Source organism: Chiloscyllium plagiosum, chromosome 31 (assembly GCF_004010195.1).
Source record: "Chiloscyllium plagiosum isolate BGI_BamShark_2017 chromosome 31, ASM401019v2, whole genome shotgun sequence".
Taxonomy (NCBI): Eukaryota; Metazoa; Chordata; class Chondrichthyes; order Orectolobiformes; family Hemiscylliidae; genus Chiloscyllium; species Chiloscyllium plagiosum.
The window spans coordinates 33,421,637-33,440,553 of record NC_057740.1 but is presented as its reverse complement, the minus strand read 5'-3'; the positions used below and the strand labels follow the sequence as shown (position 1 = coordinate 33,440,553).

At 42.1% G+C, this 18,917-nt stretch overlaps 1 protein-coding gene across 1 annotated transcript in view; it reads left to right on the top strand.

The window, feature by feature from the left end:
- Positions 1-5,934: 5,934 nt before the first annotated feature.
- apc2 (APC regulator of WNT signaling pathway 2) overlaps positions 5,935-18,917 on the top strand; it is a 202,534-nt gene continuing 189,551 nt past the window's right edge. The window contains exon 1 of the mRNA XM_043721336.1: positions 5,935-6,067. Coding sequence (XP_043577271.1) covers positions 6,014-6,067 — 54 coding nt within the window. The 5' untranslated portion in view covers positions 5,935-6,013. The remainder of the gene's footprint in view (positions 6,068-18,917) is intronic.

Below are 18,917 nucleotides of genomic sequence, written 5' to 3'. Positions count from 1 at the left end.
ATGAGTGTTGCTACAACTGAAGTTTGATACCATCAGGTCAAAGCAGCTCACCTGATTGTCACTCCGTCCGCCACCCTCTTCATTCAATCCCCTCACCACTAATGCACAGCAACAACGTGTTGTCACAAAGCTGGTCCTTTTCTTAAAAACTGTTCCTTTTCTCAAGGATACTGTGACCTTGACTTTTTTTTCAGATGGGTTGTAAAAAGGTCTGGGCTCTGAATCGACTGGTTTGATACAGAGATGAAAGGGTTTACCAAGACGCCTTTTTGTTTATACATAAACAGATGAGACTTTAGGCCACTGCTTTCATGTCTTAGAAGTAACCTGTATAATGAAAAGGGAGTGGTCAGTCCTGGAAGCTAAAGTCTTGTTTGAGTCAGTTCAGCAGGGGGCTGTGTGGGAACAAGCTGCTAGACTCTCTCTCCTTCTGTCCTTCTAACTTTGACCTTATTTGATTTTTACTGTGTTTAAGGGGTTTGTTTATTGGGACTGCTGCATATTTTGGAACAGCATTATTAAGTATAGTTTGGATTGACTGAGTTCTGTGGGCATTCTATATTCTGTTCTTTGTGTCTCATTCCATAATTTTGTGAATAATTTTTTGTCTGTTTTAAAACCTGGTAGTCAACCTTGCTAACTTACTCTGGATAATTTTCACTGTACACTTAGCAAAACAAGTAACAAAGTTACAGTCTGGGCTGCCTGGTTAAGAATGTTTTGAGTGGTCTGACCTAGTCCACAACAGTATTACAAGATGCATGGAAGCAATGAATTGCTTTTTTTTAACCAAGCCATTCATGTTCCAAATCGAAGGCCTCTACCAACTTGAAGGACAAGGATGCATGGAAACAATTATACTTGCAAGACCGCCTCCAACCCACTTCCTGACTTGAAACTATATCACTACTCCTTCACTGTTGCCAAAACCTGGAACTCCTCCTTTATGGGTGTACCCCCCTCTGCATCCCATCCCCTCAAGAACTGTGGTGGTTCAAGAAAGCAGATCATAAGCACCTTCTGCAGGGCAATCACAGATGGGCAATAAATGCTGCCCCATCCAGTGATGCCTCCATCCCATGAATGAAAACACGTTTCCAGTTCTCTTAAGTTAGTGATTACTGCTCAGTGCCGAGAATGATGTGTTAAAGTAAACGGTGTTGCACCTCTGCAAACCTTAGAACTGCAACTTCAACTTTCACTGATATGACCCTCCCATTTAATGTAGAAGAAAACCAATCCAAAAGTGCTTTGAGACAACATTTGATACAAGGCTACATCAGGTGATATTAGCGAAGGTGACTATGCTGGGTTCTTACTTTAAAATAAGTGACTACATTGATTTCAAATCTATTTTCTGAGCTATAATGTTTTATTTTTATTTGGGTAAGTTGAGGTTATGAAAGGTGCTATGAAAATGAAAGTCATTCTTTCCAATGCCAGGAGTATTGAGGTGTGTCACTTTTCAGTACATTATAATCTTCACTTGCATCACAAAATCTGAATCATCAGTGGGAGGTTCACTAACATCTCCAGTTGGATGGCCATAGTGTTGTTTCTGAAAGTGCTTGGGGTTATCAGGATAATTTGATTCCTATTTAATTTGGCGATTGTTTAACTTGTGTAACCAGCCCATCAGATGGAAAAGTCCACACCTATTACCTTCATGGTAATGTTTTGGGAATCTACTAGGCCAGCCTGGGCAAACAAGCATTCTGGTTCTAATGATTTTTTTTAACTTTCAAAAATATACTTATTCATAAAAAAGTTTTTATGTATACATAGTCACAAATGTGGTTCAATTCTGTAAAGTAGCATATCAAGGACACAAAGACATTCTGATTCTAATGATATTACAGAGGGGTGGTCATGTGATACAGTAGTAACATCACTACCTCCGGGCCTGAAGGTCCAAGTTCATGTCACATCTTCATATCATAACATAATCTGGACAGGATCATCAAGAGTAATTTATAAACACATAGGAAAATGGGGCATCTGTCACACTGTACCTCAATCTGACTGGAAGCAGTGCCAATACACAAATATAAAACCTTGTGGATATACAGTGTAAAAGATCAGCCAATACTACCATGGATTGTGAATCCCATGCTGTCCATTCAAAAGAACTCAGTGTATATATAAGTATAAGTGTACTGTATGGGTATTTTCAATTCAGCCAATTTTAAAAAAATGTTTGCATCCCCAACATTTTAAACAAAGAATCTGACAGAGGTATGATGTAGTCAAGAGGTCTAACATTTGAAATCCAGCTCCATGCCAGACTGGAGTTATACTGCCTGGTGTCAAACGCCAAACATAACGTGAAAGGAATACCAGCTGGATATCACATCATTTGGTTTCAGTACATTCCAGTCCATGTAGTGCAGATCTCATTGCTTCATTAAACTGTAATACTGTATCAGGTCAACATTGCCGTAAGACGGGGAGAAAGTGAGGACTGCAGATGCTGGAGATCAGAGTTGAAAAATGTGGCGCTGGAAAAGCACTGCAGGTCAGGCAGCATCTGAGGAGAAGGAGAATTGACATTTTGGGCATTGCTGTAAAATTATTAACAGAGTTTTCAAGCCCCACATTTCCTAAGCTTGTTCCCAGCACCGTCCATGTTGGACAAGATGGTTTGGGGCCAATGCATTTGTCAGAATGGATGTAGATTTGCTCGCTGAGCTGGAAGGTTCATTTCCAGATGTTTCGTCACCCTATTAGGTAACATCTTCAGTGGGCCTGAGATGAAGCACTGCTGACAGTTCCTGTTTTCTATTTATACCTACATCCAGAACCTCAACCTGAGCTACAAATCTCCGCAAAACTCACTAGCACTTGTCAGACCCAGGAAGTGGGAAGCCAATGGGTTTTGTTAAGTACCTTGTCAAGTTAAGTTAATGAATGGTCTGGGATTTTCCAATTGGACTCCAATTTCCTATCAAGCGCACTATGGGAGAAGGACTACCTGGAAAGATGGTGACACTAAGTGACTGGTGGGGAGATCAGTTTCCAAGCAGACCCACAGGCCCTCCATTCCTGCCTGGGCATTGCAGCCAAAACCTTGTACCTTGTAAAGGATTTCTGCACCAATGCTGCTAGCAGTGATCTTTAGAGCAGATAAGGCTGAGGGGTCGTGTTTGAGGTGTATATGATAATAAGGAGCATGGACAGAATGGATGGAAAGCAGCTGCTCCTCTTAGTTGCAGTGTCAACCACAAAGGGTCATACTTTTCAGGTAGAGGGCAGTAAGAACTGCAACTTGGGTGCAGTAAATAAAATGCCATCTAGAAAATTCACATGTTCATGAATTCAAAATGCAGTATTTCTTTTTCAAATTTTGGGAAGATCTCAATCACAAATAAGCCACCGATCTCTGAAAAAAAAAGTAATTTATATAATGCTTCTAATTGCCACTGGATTGCTCAAAGTGCTTGATGAAGTATTTTTTGAAGTGTAGTTACTGTTGTAATGTAGGAAAGACGGCAAGTATTTTGCATCAGTAAGCTCACATAAACAGCAATGCATTTGTGCCCAAATATCTGTTTCTGGTAATAATTATTAATATTTGTTTAACATGGACCAAGACACCAGGGTAAAGTTCCCTGCTCTGCTTCAAAAGAATCATAGAATTGTAGGATCCTCACAGTGTAGAAGCAGCCATTCGACCTGTTGAGTTCACACTGACCCTCTGAAGAAAGTCCCTCCCAGACCCACGCACCCTACCCTATCCCTGTAACCTTGCATTTCCCATGTCTAATCCAACTAACTTACACCACTCTGGACTGAAGAACCCTATTACACCTTTTAGATCCAGCTGAGATGGTTAGCTAAGATTACAAAGAGATCTTGATCAATCATGTTAATGGGCTCAGGTGTGGCAGATGAAGTTTAATTTTGGTAATTGGAAGATTTTGCATTTTGCTAAAACAAATAGGGGTAGGACTTATACGATTAATTGCAGGGCCCTCGGTAATGTTGTAGAACAGAGAGACCTATGTGTTTAGGTACATAATTCTTTGAAATTTGCACCACAGGTGAGATTGTGAGGAAGATGTTTAGCATGCTTGCCTTCATTGCTCAGATCTTTGAGTATAGGAGTTGGGACATCATGTTGAGGTTGCACAGGACTTTGGTGAGGCCTCCCCTGGTGTACTGTGTGCAGTTCTGGTTGTCCTGCTGTAGGAAAGATATTAGACTACAGAGGGTTCAGAAAAGATTTATCACGATGTCACCAGGAATGGAGGTTTTGAGATTTGAAAATAGGCTTGATAGGCTGGGACATTTTTCATTAGAGTGGTGAAGGTTGAGGGGTGACCTTATAGAGATTTATAAAATCATGAAGGGCATAGACAAGGTGAACAGCAAGAATCTTTTCTCTAGGGTGGGTGAGATGAAAACAAGGGGCATATTTTTAAGGTGACTGGAGAAAGGTTTAAAAATGACATGAGGGGCAACTTTGTTTTACACAGAGAGTAACTTTTGTGTGGAACGAACTGCCAGGGAAAGTATGTTTGTGGGTGCATTGCTTCCACATGCCTGAATCTTTGGCTCCAGAATTGCCTCCCTAAATCTCTGTCTCTGCCTTACTCTACATTAAGATACTTATTGAAGCATACATTTTTGACAAAGCTTTTGGTTCTGATACCTTATTCCGTGGTTTGGCATCTGAAATGTTTACATTACTGATAGTGTTTCTTGTTTACGTGGCTTGGGAAGGTTGGCTATGTTAAATGTGCAATATAAATGCAAGTCATTGTTGTTTAAGACACACATGCTGTCTGCACAGTAAGGAAGATTTTGACAGCCAGAAATGGAAGAGCATTCAGATCTCACAGAATCGGAAAGCTGGACAAGATTGCAGAGATAGCATGGAGTGATTACAGAACAAGGATAAAACATCAAATGAAAGCAAATACTGTGGATGCTGGAAATCTAAAACAAATATAGGGACTGCTGAAAAAATTCAGCAGGTCTGGCAACAGAGAGAAACAGACTTAATGTTTAGAAACACATATGACATAGAGTCATAGAGATGTACAGCATGGAAACAGACCCTTTGGTCCAACCTGTCCATGTCGACCACTCTAGTTCTTGTCTCCCCGACCCCAGGGAAAAGACTTTGCCTATTTACCCTATCTATGCCCCTCATAATTTTGTAAAGGTCACCCCTCAGCCTCCGACACTCCAGGGAAAACAGCCCCAGCCTGTTCAGCCTCTCGCTGTAGCTCACATCCTCCAACCCTGGCAACATCCTTGTAAATCCTTTCTGAACCCTTTCAAGTTTCGCAACATCTTTCCGATAGGAAGGAGACCAGAATTGCATGCAATATTCCAACAGTGGCCTAACCAATGTCCGACATGTTCAGAATTGGAAATGAAAGTATCGAAATTAATGTACTATTTTGCTATGTCTGAAAGGTTTCATGCAGAAGATTAAAAGAAGGCAATTTTTTCTTGTAAAGTGGATATTATGTCTAGATTTTAGAAATGTTGCGGTTGAGAATGAATTATAGAGGTCAATGAGAACAAGTGAATGAGAAGTGTCAATACTTGCTGTGACCACTGGATGGTGCCAATGTTCACTTTCCATTCAATTCCCAGATCAGAATTAACTCAAGAGACCAATTAATTATTTTGTAAATCCTCCACTGAAACAGTTAACTTCCTGAATTCTGACCTCGCAATGCTGCATTGCTATGCAGGCGAATGTTTTGTCACCGCATTACTACATCATTCTGTTTGTCTGACCTACATGAATACATTGCTCAGGCTATGGATTTCTCTGTTCATTTGGTCGCTGACTAATTTTGATGGTGAATGGATTTTGTGTTGTTTTTATATATTGTGCACGGGCAGTGTCGGATGTAGCACAAATTCTGCCATCTAGTGGGGTGGGAAGCACAGTCAGGCTCCAGCTGGGAACAGTGACACACAGAAACCAAGCCCTCAACAGTAGAGTGAGTCTCCCAGCTGCTGAAAGGCAGCCCGTGGCCAGACACAATCTTTTATGGGGTTGCTTTGGCTTCTTTCTTTCCTTCATTCTTCTCTCTTTGGGAATGAGGTAAGACAGTTGGTGAATATCTACAGCGCTGAAGTGGGTGTGCCTTTCACTGTATCTGTGGTTTGTTGTTTTGTGTGTATACAGTTAAACAGCAAGGGCAAATAACTGTCTGCCAGGTTATTGCTCAAGAACCAGGCACCCAAGGAGAGAGGGTGAAGGGGTAGTTCCCCTTTGTGATTCTCTGCATCCCCCTTGTGCTGACCAATCTGTGTGTGTTTTTGTTTTTTTGTGGGTTGCAAATTTGGGCACATTTAGCGACAGCTCTTGACAGATCTGTGTAGCCTCTGTCGACCAGATGCAATGATGCATCTGCACCGACACATCCACGCGTGGAATCATGTTTATCTCCTTAACGCTTCTCCATTCTTTCCTCAAAACTAACATCTATTCCTGAGTCGAAATCTGTCCCCTTCGGCTGGGCGTTGGAACAGTTTTTTTTAAAAAAAAATCAGAAATATGGGATAAGAACGGAAAATTCTGCAAACGCGCAGCCAAGTCTTGGGGGGAAAAATAATGACGGTTAAGTAGGTGACATTCACTCTATTTGGAAGGTTAGCAGCTTATCTTCCTTCAGTTTTTGAAAGGCTGAAGCAACTGTTTTGTATGGCCAGATTTTATTTTGTTCTTGTTTAAGGGCTGTTTTTGCATTAATATAGTGTTATGAAAATTGGGAACCAGGCCAGCTATTCCCTCGGTTATTTGCAGGGTACCTGGTGCTCAGTATTGGATGTTTAGGATGGAGAAAGGCAATGTGAAATGCCAGAGCATAGCAGGCTATTTACCGAGTGCAGGTAAATGGGATTCGTGTAGTTTGGTGTTTTAATGGTTACTATAGACATGATGGGCTGAAGGGCCTGTTTCTATGCTGTATGACTTTATTTACATGTGGGGAAGTGAACCAAAAACAATCGGTGGAAAAGAGAGGAACTGCAGGCTTCCATTTGACCCCCCTCCCCCACATGCACACCACCACCATCACCACCACCCCTTGGCTTTCTTGTCTCTACCCCAGCTCCTTCTGGACTAAATATTTCACAGCTGCCTCTATTTCTCAGTCCAAACTATTCGACTACAGCTTGCATCACTCACCATCCTTTATGCCCACACCCCAATGGGGGTGGAATCCCAGATGGTTCTTTGTCTGGCTTGGCACAGAACTTACTTTGGTCCCTGGAAATAACAGCGCAGCATTGCACAAAGTGCTTTGCTCTAATGCAATACCAGAATATTGCCTGCATAAAACATGAAACTTCTAATGGACTGCAATCATGCTGCATCATATAAATAATAAATGGTCTAATGTATTTGAATGAATTCCTATGAAAGTTCCACTTGCCTGTTTCTTTATTCCCAGGTTTCTGTCTAAAGTAAAGTTCTATTGATCAGACGGGGAGCGAGTAAGCTGGGATTCACTTTAATTGAATGTATGAGGAACAGCCAAACAATCTGCTTTTTAGTGACTCTATTTGAGTAATAAGAGTCAAAAAGTATGGCGTTGGAAAAGCATAGCAGGTCAGGCAGCATCCGAGGAGCAGGAGAGTCGACATTTCGGGTATCACATTCCTGATGAAGGGCTTCTGCCCGAAACGTTGATTCTCCTACTCCAGCACCATCCTCTCGACTCAAAGCTGAGAGAGACAGATATTTAATTAATAAGGGAATTGAGGGAAATGTGGAAAATTCAGGAAAGATTAGATTAGATTACCTACAGTGTGGAAACAGGCCCTTCGGCCCAACGTCCACACCAACCTGCCGAAGCGCAACCCACCCATACCCCTACACTTGCCCTTTCACCTACCACTACCGGGCAATTTAGCATGGCCAATTCACCTGACCTGCCCATCTTTGGACTGTGGGAGGAAACCGGAGCCCCTGGAGGAAACCCACACAGACACGGGGAGAATGTGCAAACTCCACACAGTTAGTTGCCTGAGGCGGGATTTGAACCCAGGTCTCTGGTGCTGTGAGGCAGCAGTGCTAACCACTGTGCCACCGTGCCGGAGTGAATTAACAGATTACCCATAATCTCATTGAATGGCAGAACAGACTCGATGGGCCGAATGGCCCATTTCTACTCTTATGTTCTTATGAGTGTGGTGATGGAATAATTACATGAAAAGAAGTGATGATAGTGCCAGGAATGATAACAGGGCAAGTATGGAAACAAAAGATGGGTTCAGAAATGATATAAATGGCTATGGAATATCCAACTGAAAATGGGTGCAGGGTTTAAAATGTAAAATTATTTAACGGATGTTTACAATTTGTTTATGACCATTGTCACCAGCAGATGGGGTATTGCATGTACATGTGTGAAATTGGAGTGTCACTCTTAAACCCTTGGAATGGTGGATCCAGTAGTTGTGGCTAGTGTAGGGCACAGGTAGGAATAGGAGATAATTCTAATTAACCTATCATAGGTTAATTATTATTATCTATCTCCAGAGCAGGTGGGACATAAACCCAGCTCTCCTAATTTACAGATATGAACATTGATACTGCACTTGGGGTGGCATGGTGGCTCAGTAGTTAGCACTGCTGCCTCACAGCGTGAGGGTCCCAGGTTCGATTCCAGCCTTGGGTCATTGTCTGTGTGGAGCTTGCATTTTCTCCCTGTGTCTGTCTGGGTTTCATCCGGGTGTTCCAGTTTCCTCCCACAGTCCAACGATGTGAAGGTCAGGTGAATTGGCCATGCTAAATTGCCCATAGTGTTAGGTGCAGTAGTCAGAGGGAAATGGGTCTGGGTGAGTTACTCTTTGGAAGGTCGGTGTGGACTTGTTGGGCTGAAGTACCTGTTTCCACACTGCAGGGAAGCTAATCATGACAACAGGAACCCTCAGGTAACACTAGGAAAGAGGTTCTGCTTATGTAGTGCACTTGAGCACCAAATTGAAGCACAGAAACTCAAGTTTAATAATCTCGTATTTGAACTATGTGACAATTGACACAGGGCACATTAGATTGGAGAGTGGATGCATGTCTCAAAGACACATGTGGAAGAGGTGATTTCTAGTTTGTGGGCACTGGCATCAGTAACAGAGAATGTGGGAATTGTACTTTTGGGATGGTCTACACTTGGACAGTAGTGATTATAACGAGGTCAGCCAAGTGAATCTTATAGAATGTGAGTTCCCTGACTGGGACTGTTAATATGGCCCAATCAGGGAGCCCTAGCTGACAGATGTAAACAGGAGTGTCAAAGGTTTTGTTCACTCTGAGAGCTGGCTCTGAGGGAGCCAGACCAGTGTCAAGGACTCTCCATGAGTAAATAAAGGAAGACTTAATGACAGGATACTTGCTTCTGTGGAGTTATTTCATAAACAATCCTGGGACTAGTGTTGTAGCAAACTATATAAAAAGGGAAATAGAGAGGACATTCAACTTCACATTGAAGGTGAGAGATCAAGCTTAGGTAGATGTAACAAATTAGGGGATAGAGTTGAAACAGGGAAGCACTTCAGTAATTTGGGGAATGAATGTTAGACAATGGCAGGAAGGAACTGACAAAAAAAAACTAATAGTAGGCCAACAGTCAAGACTAGGTGTTATATAGGTGACAAAAAACCAAAACCAAAAGCTCTGTATCTGAATGCACATTGCATTCATGACAAAATAAACAAATTGACAGTGCACAATTAAACAAATAAGTATGATCTCATAGCTGTTAAGGAAACAAGGCTGCATGATGACAAGGACTGTGCGACTATACTATGACTTTAAGAGATGTATTTTGTCCTGGTTTTTCTTGTGAAGAAAAGTTGAGATAGAGGTATGAGTGGTCTGCTCAAAGCCACTAAAGTAAACAGTTTGTAAGGCTTTGGATTTTTAAAAAAGTTGGAACAATAGAAGCAGACTGAATGGGTGGGGTGAAGCTCCGACAGAACCAGAATTTTTAGTTTTAGCTTTCTGAAGTTGCTGGATGTGGAAGCTTTTTTTTATTTCAAAAATATTCTTTATTCATAAAATAATTTGATGGTCTGTACAGTTAGTCATGCCATACATACGTAAACATTTGCATACAGAGATCAGAATTTATCATTTGTATATACAGGTCTGTACATTTATCAATCATATGTCCATATATTTAGCTGAGGCATCAGCAGAGTCCAAAAGACTGCGTGGGCCCCCTGTTCTTCTTAGGCAGGCAGATGTTACATGGTGATCTTTCCCCACTGCGCCTTGGCAGCAGCTGCCCCAAGCTTCAGCGCGTCCCTCAACACATAGTCCTGGACCTTGGAATGTGCCAGTCTGCAACACTCAGTCGGGGTCAACTCCTTCAGCTGGAAGATCAACAGGTTTCGGACCACCCAGAGAGCATCCTTCACCGAGTTGATGATCCTCCAGGCACAGTTGATGTTCGTCTCGGTGTGCGTCCCAGGGAACAGACCATAGAGCACGGAGTCCCGCTTCACGGTGCTGCTCGGGGCGAACCTCGACAAATAGCTCTTATTCCTTTCACTGATCCAGCTAAAAGCAGGGGTTCGCTTCCTGCTGCTAGAATTGCATGTGAGACAATATGTTTTACTGAATTTACCTTTTGTCAAGGGTGTGTTTAGGGAATATTACTATATTGGAGCAGTTAATATATATTACTTTGTTAAGCATTTTGATAGAGTTACAGCTAAACCAATTATTTTCTTTTATATTTATTTTGTCTGTATTTTAATTGTAGTATAAAAATAATGTGTTTTGCTTAAAGTTGAGTAGTTTAACCAACTGAATTGCATCTGGAATGCAAAGCCTTATACTTACCTTTAAAATAAGAAAAAGTTAAAGTATAAGCAATCTTCTTAATATATCTTGAAGGGGTTTGGTCTGTAACATCTGGTCCTAAATATTGAGGGGGACATGACATTCAAGAAGCTTAGGTAGAGGGGTACCAGAGTTAATCAAGAATGGCATTTAGTTAGAAATGACTTTGATTGAGGAGATCAGAATGTAAATAAGTTTGGGTGGAGATAAGGAATAGTAGAACAAAGAAGTCTGTAGGCACATGAACAAAGGAGCAGCAATAATTATGGGTGATTTTACTTACAAACTGGAAAAGTCAAACTGGCATTAAAAGCCTAGAAGAGGGGTTCATAGAATCTTCTCAAGATAGTTTCGAAGAGCAGCATATTCTAGAATCAACCAGAAAGCAGGTTATATTTGACCTGTACTGTGTAATGTAACAAGATTAATGAATGACCTCAGAGTAAAGGCACCCCTGGGTAGCAACAATCACTAACATGATTGAATTTTACATTCAGTGTGAAAGTGGGAAGAATGGATCCAAGACTAACATTTTAATCCCAAATGAGGACAACTTTGTGGACATGATAGCTGAGCCATTTGAAATGAACTGGGACACTAGGCTAGGAGATAAATCATTTGAGAAGCAGCGGCAACATTTAAGGTTATATTTCAGAATAAGTATATTCAAACTTTCTAAGAGGAGGATTCTACAAGGAGGACTTAGTATAGATGGTTAACTAAATACATTTTTAAAAAGCAACCATGTTTAGGAAAAAGCACATCATTGCACAAAGGTGAGCAGCAGGTCTGCCTATTGGACAGAAAATAAAGAATGACTAAACATTTGATCAGGAGAAAGAACTCAGATGGCGAGAGGAACACTAGCTGGCTAGAAATGTAAAAGTGAATGGGAAGAGTTTCCACAGTTATTTCAAAAGAAAAGCGTAAGGAAAGTGACTGTTGGTTCCTCTAGAGAGGGAGAATAGGGAGTTAATAGGAGATAATAAGGAAATACTGGCAGAATTATAGAGTTGTTTCAGTGCAGAAGAAGATCATTTGGCCCATCATGTCTGCACTGGGTGAGTATTTTGACAGTGCCATGCTCCTTCCTTCTCCCTGTAACCCTTCACGTTGTTTCTGTGTAACTAATGCTGTCTTGAATACATACCTGTCTCCACCTCTTCCAGGCTGTGCCTGGATCAGTTAAATATGAGAAAATCAGCACATTTATGAAAGAATGGAAATATTTTCTGTCCTATTGTAGACTGAAGGTGACCAGTTAGCACATTGACTAGGCTGCTATTGCATGTTTCAGAATTGATGGCAGCAGTGTGAATTTGATCTTTCTTGCTCCATCCCTGAGACAGAAGGACAATGGTAAACCACCACTGATGAGAAACTGTAGAAAAAAATAGCAGCAGGAAGCGAGCAAGGACCTGGTGTTTGGCAGGTGGAATGAAAGCATTTGGAATTCATTTCATATTGCAGACTTAATGTGAAGGTGGGTATGTATGTTATGCAGGAACAGTGTGCCACCTCCTAAGGGGATTCTACACACCTCCCACAGGAGATGGCACCACCCTCAGGTAAATTAGTTTTAGGTTTCTCTATTCAAGAATTTTGTAATTCAAAACTAGTGGCTGTGAAACACCAGGTATGTATTCAAGACAGCATTAGTTACACAGAAACAACGTGAAGGGTTACAGGGAGAAGGAAGGAGCATGGCACTGTCAAAATACTCACCCAGTGCAGACATGATGGGCCAAATGATCTTCTTCTGCACTGAAACAACTCTATAATTCTGCCAGTATTTCCTTATTATCTCCTATTAACTCCCTATTCTCCCTCTCTAGAGGAACCAACAGTCACTTTCCTTACGCTTTTCCTTTTGAAATAACTGTGGAAACTCTTCCCATTCACTTTTACATTTCTAGCCAGCTAGTGTTCCTCTCGCCACCTGGGGATGTCCTGAGGTTGTGAAATGTATGGTTTTTGTTTAAGTTCTGCAGCTTCTTCTGGTTGCTGCTTGCGCAGAAGCTGGAAGCTGACAAAGGAAGAACACAAAGGGATAGCTAGGACGGCAGATGCTGGGGAGTCAGAGTCGATAAAGAGTGGTGCTGTAAAATGCACAGCAGGTCAGGCAGCGTCCGAGGAGCAGGAGAATCGGGCAGGACCTTTCATCAGTTCTGAAACATTGACTCTCCTGCTTCTCGGATGCTGTCTGGCCTGCTGTACGTTTCCCAGCGCCACATTTTATTAAAAATAAGAACACAAACCAATAATGCTCGTCAACCATTTCTTTATATTTCTTTAAAAAAGCACAACGTTCTATCAGATAACAATAACAGATCCTCTGTGTCATAGAGACGTACAGCATGGAAACAGACCCTTCGGTCTAACCTGTCCACGCCGACCAGATATCCCAACCCAATCTAGTCCCACCTGCCAGCACCCGGCCCATATTCCTCCAAACCCTCCAAACTGTGCCTAAAGAAAGAAAGGTTTATCTGATACGTTTTGTTTCTCTGAAACATTTTAAAACAAAATGCAGCCCCTATGAAGCTTAGCTTCAATTTGCCTGTATGATAAAAATCAAAATAACTGCAGGTCCTGTAAATCAGAAACAAAAATATTTCCAGTTTATGGGGTCCAGCAGCCTCCTCTTCACCGTAGATATGCAATCCCTTTACATGTCCATCCCCCAGCAGGATGGTCTCAGGGCTCTCCTCACCTTCCTGGAGCAAAGGCCTGAACCATTCCCACCCACCCCAGCCTCCTCTGTTTGGCTGAACTTGTCCTCACCCTCAACAACTTTTTAAAAAATTCTTCTCATTTGCTTCAGTTCAGAGGCGTGGCCATTGGTACCCACAGGGGCCCTGGTTATGCCTGTCGCTTTTTGGAGTATGTGGAACACTCCTTATTCCATTCCTTTTCTGACTCCTACTCACAACTCTTTCTCCAAGTAATCAATGGTATCATTGGTGCTGCTTCACTCTCTCATTCTGAATTGGAAAAGTTAATCAATTTTGTTTCCAATTTCCATCTTTCCCTCACTTTCACCTGGTCTATCTCTAATTCCTCCCTTCCCTTCCTTGACATCTCTGTTTCCATTCTGGGGATAGACTGGCCACTAATATCCGCTACAATCCCACCGACTCCCACAGTTACCTGGACCATACATCCTCACACCCTGCTTCCTGTAAAGACTCCATTCTATTCTCCCAGTTCCTCCAACTCCAACGCATATGTTCCGATAATGCCTACTTCAACAAGGGTGTCTTTAAAATGTCCACCTGCTACCACAACCGAGGATTCCACAGCACCATTGTTGACAGGGCCCTCAATTGAGGGTCCAACCCATCTTCCACACTTTGGCCCTTACCTCCTCTCTTCCCTCCTGTACCAGCGATTGGGTTCCCCTTGTCCTTACTTATCATCCCACCAGCATCCACATCCAGAAGATCACCAACTGCCATTTCCAGTAAGATGTCACCACCGGACACATATTCCCCTCCCCTCCCTTGTCAGCCTTCTGCAGATCTGGGACACCCTGGGCCACTCTTCTAACACCATCCTCCCCCCCCCACCCCCAACACACAAACACAAACACAAACACAAACACAAACACACACACACACACACTCCTATAGCATCTTCCCCTGCAACTGCCATAGGTGTAACATCTACCCATTTACCCCCTCCCTCCTCAGTATCCAAGGGCCCAAACACACCTTCCAGATGAAGCAGCACTTTACCTGCACTTCACTCAATCTTGTCCATTGCATTCACAGCTCACAATGTGGTCTCCTGTACGTTGGGGAAACGGAATGTAGACTGGGTGACCACTTCATAGAACATCTACGTTCTGCCTGCAAAAAGCACTCTAACGCATTTCTGATGAAGGGCTCATGCCCAAAACGTCAACTCTCCTGCTCCCTGGATGCTGCCTCACCTGCTGTTCTTTTCCAGCGTCACCCTTTTTGACTTTAACTCACCAACATCTGGCCAACATCGCTGCCTCAGGCTTGCTATAATGTTCCAGCGAAGCTCAGTGCAAGCTGGAAGGACAACATCAAATTTTCCACCTGGGGACCTTGCACCCCTCTGGACTCAATGTCGCGTTCGATAATTTTAGGGCCTGAACTCTCTCATGTCCTAGCCCCCAAACCCAGACACCAGGCCTTGTTATCACATAGTCTGCCATTGCATACTACCTAGTGTTAGTCACTAACAGTCTCCATTAACAGCTATTCACCCTCCCAGCCATATAGTTATTGACTCCTTTGTCCTTTGTCTGTCCAACTGTTCTTCTGTCTCTTTGTGCTCTATCCCCACCTATCATTTACTCCTTAACCCCCCCCCCCATCCTATCTTCTGCATATGAACCAACATTTTTCTAGCTATCATTAGATCTGAGGAAAGTCACCGGATCTGAATGTTAACTGATTTCTCTCCACAAATGCTGCTGAGACCTGCTGAGCTTTTCCAGCAACTTCTGTTTTTGTGCCAATATGATAATATTGGTGATGCCATGATGTAGTAAATCCAGTGGGGAGCCTGTATCGAGAGAGTGTGGGTGTGCACCATCTGTTTAGATTCTGAAGAAAGGAAAATTATGGATGCAAAGCCACTGTGCCCCAAAAGGTCATTTCAGGCAAATATCATACCCTCCTCAGAACACATAGTCATCTTTAAAGCGCTTCTGAATTTTAAAATGGCCAGAGGTCCGTTGGGATTTTGTTTGTGTTTTTATTCTGCAAGGGTGAGATGAAAAGAGGAGTTCCTCTTGTGATCTTGCAGTGTGAAGGATGAGCCTGTGGTTGCTGAATGGAGTTCAAGGCTGTTATGGAGTTCTGATGATTTATTCAAGAGCAGGAGCTCTGAGACCATGTTGCAGCCTCAAACATTTCCATAGCATCCATGACTTTAAATGATATATATTGATGTCCTTGTCTTAGCCTAATTTCTGTCTGACACCTCTCCCCCGTGCCCCCCCCTCCCCCCCACTCCCCAAGTTGGAGTACGAACAGTGGGTTAGAATGTGTAGCACAGACACTTTAATCCTTCCTCAAGTATTCCGATCTAATACGTTTTCTCCTGCCTTGGAACTGCAATCAAATTCCTCGCTGCAGTGATTAATGTCAAACTGCAGCTGCTAATGGTAATCGAGTCATTTGCTTTATCGATAATTAAAGGAGCTGTGCTGTTCTGTATCAATTCCTTGTTTGACAATAATTTACCATGTATTCATTGCCACGGCTCGATACGTGAAAACACATTGTTCTGGCTGCATTGTAACTTTCTAAAGGGAATTAGGTAAAGATCTGAAGGAGATGCAGTTGTAGGAGAAAACACAGACCTAACTGAATGGCCTCCTCAACTGTACAGATAAAGAAGGGCAATTTAAGGAGACGAAAAATAAAGTTAGAAGTTATAAAGTTTCTTGATTTTTGATTTGGAGATGCCAGTGTTGGACTGGGGTGTACAAAGTGACAAATCACACAACACCAGGTTATAGTCCAACAGAGTGGCGCTCCAAAAGCTAGTGCTTCCAATTAAACCTGTTGGACTATAACTTGGTGTTGTATGATTTGTTACTTTGTCTTGATTTTTGGTTTGTCATTATATTGTGTCCATCTTTAGCCCTCTTACTTAAAGAAGGATATATTTGCGATAACAGTGAGTGCAATGAAGGTTCACTAGACTGAGTCCTGGGATGGTGAGATACACCAATGAAGAGTGGTTCAGAAGACTGGGCCTGAATTCATTGGAGTTTAGAAGAATGAGAGGAGTTTTCATGGAAATTTCAAATATTCTGACAGAGAAAGATGCAGAATAAAGTGTTTCCCTTAAATCTGAGAAAAAAGACAAGCCATTTAGGACTGAGACGAGAAGGAACTTCTTTACATTTGGAAGGGAATGAATCTTCGGAATTATCTTTCTCAGAGAACAATGGAAGCTCAGTCATTGAATAAGTTTGAGACAGGGACTGATAGATTCCTTGTTATTAATGACATCAGGGAACTGTCGCTCATGTGGGAATTGAGGCAGATGATCAGTTATGATCTAAAAAGCTGTTGTAGGCCTGTAGGGCTGAATGGCCTGTACCTGTTCCTACACTGCTGTGTTCCAATGTATTTCACAATCAGTATGGAATTGGTTTATGTGCAGTGAATTTTGCTAAAACGCCGCATAATACAGCTAATTATTGGCTGTAAAAAGCAGTCTACCCACCAGCAGAAAGCTTTAGACCACCTGCATGTACCCACATGGACAGCTCTGTTTCATGCATCGGCAGCCATTAGTGGCTCAGTGGTTAGCACTGCTGTGTCACAGCACCAGGTTCGATTCCACCCTCGGGCAACTGTCTGTGTGGAGTTTGCACACTCTCCCCGTGTCTGCAGGCTTGGTGAATTAGCCAAGGGAAATGAAGGGTTACAGGAGTAGGGTAAGGGGGTGGGTCTAGGTGGGATGGTCTTTGGAGGGTCGATGTGGACTTGAATGGCCTAATGACCTGCTGCCACACTGTAGGGATTCTATGACCAGAATTTATTTTTGAGAGACCTTTTAATTTCTGATAAGGTTCTGCTGAGGTTTAAGATGTCTTATCAACCTTGATGGCCATTTGACTCTTGACTGAAATTATTCCTGATGTAGTATCAATGGTTATCTGAGGGATATCTAACACTGCTGTACTCAGATTTATATCAGTAACAATTGATGTAAAAATAGCTATTGTGGAAGTAGCTTATAAAATTCACCTCAGTTGTTTCAACAATCACATCAAACCAAAATAGATTGTAAGAATGCACATCTGTATAGAGTCCTGCTGGATTACTATATGAAATGTAGTCGTTATTACATTGCTGGAAAAAGCTGTATAAACAGCTAATTTGCACATAGCCTCATAATCAGAAATGTAAATAATTCATTTTAATGATGTTGGTTAATTGATAAATATTGGCCTGTAATATGGAGCAGCCCAAAAATCCACAAAATATATCAAACAGTCCTAACTCTTATCTTATTTAAAGGCTATGCATTCTTGATGTGATTTGATTGGTCAAACTACTAGGCTTTCAGCAAAACACATTTTATTCTTGCGCTACAGTTGAAATACAAAATACAAAAAAGAAGAATTGACATAACTTTAACTCTATTCAAATACTTAACAAAATAATATGTTATTTAACTGCTACTCATCAACTGTTCCAATAAAGCAATAAATACACCCTTGGCAAAGGCAAATACAGCAAAACAGATTTCCCTCACTTGCTATCTCTTCCAGTCCAGGAGAAGGGACACCCACGGAATGAATCTAGCAGCATAGAAAGAACTCAAGTTTTTAGCTTCAGTGGAGAGAGAGATGTATCTAGCAGTTTCAGCAGCCAGTGCCAATTTCAACAACTGAAAGCAAAAACTTAAATCCTCTGTCTGTGTGAGCCTGACTTCACCCATGCTTCTTTTGTCTAATTTTAAAAAATCAAAACTATTTACTCTGCTTTCCATGAAGTAGATACCTTTTCAACAGGTTTACAGCACCTCTCTCCACGAGAGCCAGCATTGAACAAATCCTTCTTGAAGGCCCATATTATCAAACCTGGAAGTCTTGCTGCCCTTCTTCCAATGATTCACAGTGCCAAATAAAAACTGAAAGAACTGCGGATTCTGGAAATCAGAAACAAAACCAGAAATTGCTGGGAAAGCTTAGCAGGTCTGGTGGCATCTGTGAAGAGAAATCAGAGCTAACTTCTCCCAGTGACCCTTCTTCAGAATTGATGGTAGCTAGGGAAATGTTGGTTTTATGTGGAAGATAGTGGGGGGAGGGGGTAAGGAGTAAAAAATACATGGAGAAAGAGCCAATGAACTCACCTACATTCTGTCCACAAAAAAGACCCTCACCTTCTAGTTGCCTGCCACTTCAACGCACCATCCTGTTCTCTGACCAACATCTCTGTCTCAGGTTGCTATAGTGCTCCAGCGAAGCTCAGCTCAAGCTGGAAGAACAGCATCTCATTTTCGCCTTGAGAACTCAACAGCTTTTTGGACTCAATATCGACTTCAATGATTTTAGATCTTGAGCTGGGTCATGTCCTTATTCCCAACCCCACACACC